The sequence below is a fragment of the Corapipo altera genome, unplaced genomic scaffold (genome assembly GCF_003945725.1).
Source record: "Corapipo altera isolate COAL_440 unplaced genomic scaffold, ASM394572v1 295, whole genome shotgun sequence".
NCBI classification, from domain to species: domain Eukaryota; kingdom Metazoa; phylum Chordata; class Aves; order Passeriformes; family Pipridae; genus Corapipo; species Corapipo altera.
This window is the reverse complement of record NW_020884936.1, coordinates 2,454,792-2,460,791: the sequence shown is the minus strand read 5'-3', so window position 1 is coordinate 2,460,791 and position 6,000 is coordinate 2,454,792. Positions and strand designations below refer to the sequence as shown.

The following is a 6,000-nucleotide window of genomic DNA, read 5'->3' as shown; positions in this document are numbered from 1 at the left end:
GTGAAAGGTGGATTTTTGTGAGCAGTCATCCCCGTGAAAGGTGGATATTTGTGAGCAGTCATCCCTGTGAAAGGGTAAATATAACCTGGTGTAGTTGTCTCCATTGCAAAGTGAATTTTGCTGCCCACCAGATTCTTTGCTCCTTGGATCTCATCTGGCTGATTATGGATTAAGGAAGGTACTGGAAGTATTGGACCCAGCCAGGATGAGTCACAGGATCACTGAGGTTGGAAAAGACTTCCCAGACCACTGAGTCCTGTGTCTGATTCCCACCTTGTCCCCCAGCCCAGAGCACTGAGTGCCACATCCAGTCATTCCCTGGACACCTCCAGGGGTGGGGACTCCTACCACCTCCCTGGGCAGCCCCTTCCAATGCCTGACCACCCCTTCCAGGAAGAAATTCCTCCTGATGTCCAACCTGAACCTCCCCTTGAGGCCCCATCCTTATGTGGCATCAGGACCTCTGTGACCAGCAAGGATTCCTGCTGCTTGCTTTGCAAGGATTGAAACTGAAACCAAAAGCCATGAATGAGTTTTGTTGATGCTCTTCAAGGCTTCTTCCTTCCTTCTGCCCTCTCTTACTGTAGTTTAACTACCCAAACCTTTTTAAAAAAAAACATTTATTTGCTTCTCTGGTCCCGGTTGCTTGTCCTTTTAGGAAGGCAAAGCTTTAGGATTTCAAAGCTTCCAGGCATTGTTGCTTTCTGATCTTTCCTGTTGGAAAGATTCCTTTGTCCAAAAACCAGTATTTTGGAGAGACACAGAGTCCTCTGAACAAGGATGGGACCATCTCTGGTTATAAAACCACCACTCAATCCCTGCCAAACCTTTCCTTGTCTCCAGAGGCCTCGGGCAGTTTGGAATGTGAGGTGGGACCTGCAGCTGTTGGGCTCAGGATCACATGAGAAGTCTTCATCTGTGAGAATTAGATTTCAGGCCCTTTGGTTGCCAGGAGTGGTCAGGAATGTGACCTGTGGTTTCTGAATCTTCACAAGAAATGGAAAGGAATTTGCCTGGGAACAGCTGGTCCGATGACTCCCGGAAGGTCAAGCTCATATTTACGTGCTTGAGATGTCTCTTGTCGAGTTTCAGCCTCAAGTTTAAGGATGCTCAGAGGTCCTCTTTGTGTCTGTTCCTCTTGTGTCTGCAAATAGGAACCTCACTGGGTGTCCTTCATTCCTGTGGCTGCCTGTTCATTACAGGTCACCTTTGATTTTCTGGGTTTTGCATCCTCTTTCTGTCCTTATCTCTGCGCTGCAAATTGTGCAGAAAGCAGATGTTAGATAAGATCTCGAAGTCATTGAGAGACCTTTTTTTGTTTCATCCCAGGGACAGAGATTTTCAGTGTTGCATCAATAACCTCTAAGGCCAAGTCCTCCCTTCTCTGATCCAACTCCTTGGCTTTTACCTCTCTCAGCAAGGGACTGATCCTGCAAAAGCTTAGATGGGAATTTAGGAGCCTGGATGGGAGTTCGCTGCCCTGGACCCTTCCAGAAAGGAGAATTGGGCACCTCCAAGCTTGTCCAAGTGTTTTGCAGCAGGAGCACCATCAAGGAGGGTGGTACAGGCAGGCCACCTTGAAACAGGGCTGTTGCAAGGTTTTCTTGGAAAAACACTTTCTCCAGTGTATCTGTTCTGTGGGAAAACTCGTGTTCTCCTCGAGCAGTATCAGCCGTTGTCACTCTCCCTCTCTCCTGTGTGAGATGAGCTCACTGGGGATGCAACATCAGCCAGAAAACAGGAAAGGGAAGTGAAGCTACTTCACAGGCCCTTAAATTCATGCTCTGACACTTTAATTCTCTTTCTGGCTGCTTTTTGTTTTGGCCTGGTGTGTTTTTTTCCGACAGAGATGAGAGGGGGCAAGTGGATGGAAAAGAAAGAAGCTGTTCTGTCAGCAGGGCTTGTTAAAGCAAATCTCAGTGTCTCGATTCCTGCCCTCCTGTGCTGCTTCTTTTTGTAATCTGCTACCATTAATTGGCTCAGAGTAGCATATTATTGATTCAAACCTACAACCTGGGGAAAAAAACCCAAGTGCTTCATGTTTTCCTGCCCAAGACATGATGAGTTGTGAAGACAAGTGATCATCGTGAAACTCATTAGGGACATAGTCCAGAGCACCTATGAAGTTGGTGTTAAAAAGGCAGAAATGGGGGTTTATGAACCTTAAACATACAGTTTCTGCCTCGATCCTCTTCCAAGCTTTTGGGACTGGTAAAACTGTGGAAGAAACTTCTTGTATTTCCTTTTTTTGACGATGCCAGAAATGTCTGGTGGCACGTTGGTGCTTCTGCTTCTGGTCCCAGGTGAACAAAGGAGTGTGGTTGTGCAAAATCAGAAGTTAACAACCTACTTACATGTTTGAAGTGTGGACTGAATTTCTGCTTCTCAGCATGGAAAGAACTAATGGAACACGTGGCTGATGTGAGTGGGGTTTCAGTGCTCTTTGGGCTGCACTAACGTGGGTTTTGGTGTGTTTTGCCCTAGGTGTTATTGGAAACAACAAAGCTATAGGAAAATACATCACCACTATGATTTTTCTGTATTTTGCCTGCCTCCTTCCATCCATAGCCTTTGGGTCACTCAATGATGAAAATACACGAGGAGCTATTGGTGAGTTGATCAGTTCTGTGCATCTCATTCCATGTGTTTAAACTCTGGACACACAAAGTTTTCATAGTTTTTATTTACTGAGGAAAAAAAAAACAACAACCTAAACCCACAAATTTTTGTTTTCTGATTAATTCATGACTTTCTTAGAAGACCAGGAAAATTGAACACTGCTTTGGATAATATCACATGACTTAGACTGATATGGACATATCCTACTGTATTTAAAATTATGCTCACTTTTGAACTATGTCATTAATCTGCACATTTTTCCTGGTAGAAATTCCTGTGCTTTTGATCTGAATTTGATTGGCAGTATCCAGACCACTGCTATAGAGCAAAAGCATCACCCTTTATCCCAGCTGTGGCCCTGAAGCATTTCATGATGCTGTCACAGCTCATAGGAATCTGTGTCCAAATCTTGTCCTGGAGGCCTCCACAAACACTGGTTAGGTTTTATAGCTGTTTAAAATAAAATAAATATATTTAAATATATACATAAACACCCAAACACAAAAAAAAACCCTAAACCAAAGCCCACACTATTATATATAAAGTCACCTGTTGTAGCTGAGTATCTGGAAGCCTAAATTGCTGGTCACTTTTTGCTTTCACAGTGTCTTACCCCTCTGTAAACTCTACACATTGTTCCTACTAATTAGTGGTTGGCTTTTCTGCCCTGTGAGTGTTCCTTGACTTTTGGGGGGTGTTGATTAAAATCCCTGTTTGTTTATCTCCTTCCAGATGTGAGGAAGACAATCGTGGGTCAGTGCATTGGGGGGCTGCTCTACGCCCTCTTCTCGGGGCAACCTCTGGTTGTCCTCCTTACTACAGCTCCTTTAGCACTCTACATCAATGGTGAGTCTACTCCAGGTGTAAATGAGGGGTTTGGTGGGGTGGGGCTTTGTATGAGAACCCTGCAGTCCTGTTGGAGCTTTAGTTGTGTTTGTTTAATAAATGGATATTAAAGGGAAAAGGTTCTTCCCCCAGAGGGTGGTCGGGCACTGAACGGGCTCCCCAGGGAAGGTGGTCATGGCACCAACCTGCCAGAGCTCAAGGAGGGTTTGGACAATGCTCTGAGGGACAGGGTGGGATTCTTGGAGTGCCCTGAGCAGAGCAAAGAGTGGATGGTTCTTGTTGGTCCTTTCCAACTCAGGCTGTTCTGTGATTTGGGTGCTTAGAGAGAGGGAAGGAATTTGATTCAAGTCTTGTCAAATCACAGAATATCCTGAGTTGGAATCACAGAATCAACCAGGTTGGAAAAGACCTCTGAGATCATCAAGTCCAACTCTTGATCCAACCCCACCATGGTTCCCAGACCATGGCACTGATGCCACATCCAGTCTCACCTTAAACACCTCCAGGGAAGTGACTCCACTCCCTCCCTGGGCTGCCCATTCCAATTTCTTGATTACTCTCTTTGTAAAGGATTTCTCCCTGAAAGAAGAGACCCACAAGGATCATCAAGACCAACTCCTGATTTAGTTGAAGTTGTTTTCTAAATAAATCCCTTTTGCATAGAAAAAACTTCATGAAAACAAGCATTTTTTCAGCTTCCACGAGGAAATCTGTTTCATTAATGGTTTTCTCATATGGCTGCGTTCAACCAGCTTGAGGATAAGAGACTTTTCCTAGGAAAGGTGCTTTAAGCAGTGGGAGAGAATATTTTTCCAGGTGTTTCTCCCCATTCCTAGTGGGAAGGGGAGAGCAGTTTGGGTTGATCCAGTGTCCCTCTGGGACTGCAGGAATGGGGGTTTAATGGTGTCTGTGCCCTGAGGCGAAGCCTTGGAATTGGTTCTTTGTGCCGTGGAGCAGATGGGAATCACAGGGTGGTGATGACACAAGTTTAATCTGACACATGGACGCTTCCCTCCTGCAGTCATCCGAGGAATCTGTGATGACTACCACTTGGATTTCAGTGCTTTCTATGCCTGGACTGGACTGTGGAACAGCTTCTTCCTTGTGATGTACTCCCTCTTTAATTTCAGCCTTCTGATGAAGCTCTTTAAAAGGTAGCTATTTTCAAAGGGGTCTTATTTTGATCAGATTATTCAGCAAATGGAAAAATTATACATTACACAAGCTCCTTAATTACAAACTTGCTGCAAAAATGTATTTTGTGAGATGAGGCAAGTATCATTTTGGCTTATTGTTCCAGCTAGAAAGAAGCTCTCAAAGATTCACTGGGTTTTCTTTCCTAAGCTGGAGTTCAACTAAAATGGGTGTATTTTCATGTAAATGGATGAATATGCTGATTTTTTTCTTTGAACCGAGTCGAATGCAGCTGTATTAATTCCTGGGATTTTTCCACAGGTCAACAGAAGAAATAATTGCACTTTTTATATCCATCACATTTGTGCTTGATGCCATCAAAGGCATTACGAAAGGTAGGTCTCACAATGCTGTTTTTTGGTGCAGATCTTTGCTTTGCCTCCTTGTCAAAGGGAAATACAGGCCTGCAAATGTGTGTGATGTTTTGCTTGTTCTGTGTTCATTCAAAGTCTTCAGGGGGGAAAAAAAAATAGAAAATCAGTGTGAGAGACTGAAGCAGCCCTTTGTCAGCACTTTTACCTGGATGTGCAGAATTTCCATCAGCTCTACTTTCAAGTCAGTTGAGACAGATTTAGTTTCTAAATGTTCACCAAATGGAGCAACCATAAAGTTATTGATGTGAAAGTCTTCTCCTGGATACCAGTGTCTTTTTGAATGGTCCTGGCAAAAACAAAAAAGTCCAATTTAAATGCAGTGTATCTGGGGGTTTTTTTCCATGGTGGATTACTCAAACTACAGGGGTGGCAGCTGAAAGATGGGTGGAGCTTTCCCATTTTCACATGAGCTTTGAGACCCTTCTTTAATGGCAGCAGAAGGGCTGCAGTGCCTTCCAGCAAGCTCCTAAAGCTGCTTTACGGCCACTTGGTGCCCATTTTTGGTTAAATTCTGAGTGTCCATGAAAAACCTTGGGATTTGACGAATTCCTCCCTTCCTCCCCACCGGGATTGGCGGGAGGTGCTTGTGCAGGTGAACTGTGTTAGCAGAGATATCATGTGATTGCCATTTCTGTTCATCTCAGTGAGGAGATTTTTATGACCTACTGCCCAATAGCCCTAAGTTTGGGCTATCCTTTGTATCCTTCAGGATATATCTAAGCACACTCCTTGTTTTAAAGATACTCAGGCTTGGTATCTCTCGTGCAAGGAGAACACCTTCCAAGAGCGGGTTTGACACTGCAAAGCAATTTAAAGTGAGATACTTTTCTTGCTTCATTGGGAATCCTTAATTTGCCCTATGTGTGCTTTGATTGTGCAATCAGAGGGGCTTTTTTATCTCTGAAGAACACCTGCATCTCTTAAATCTCCTGCTTAGATAAAGCTTGGTGAGGGAGAAGTTGCTCTG

The 6,000-nt window shown here is 44.2% G+C and overlaps 1 protein-coding gene across 5 annotated transcripts in view; it reads left to right on the top strand.

Annotated features, from left to right (window-relative positions):
- The window catches only part of SLC4A11 (solute carrier family 4 member 11), a 99,001-nt gene that overhangs the window by 69,308 nt on the left and 23,693 nt on the right, over positions 1-6,000 (top strand). For all 5 annotated transcript variants that reach the window (XM_027660515.1, XM_027660516.1, XM_027660519.1 and 2 more), the window contains 4 exons: positions 2,485-2,610; positions 3,352-3,465; positions 4,487-4,619; positions 4,921-4,994. In XM_027660515.1, the coding sequence (XP_027516316.1) occupies positions 2,485-2,610; positions 3,352-3,465; positions 4,487-4,619; positions 4,921-4,994 (447 nt within the window). The remainder of the gene's footprint in view (positions 1-2,484; positions 2,611-3,351; positions 3,466-4,486; positions 4,620-4,920; positions 4,995-6,000) is intronic.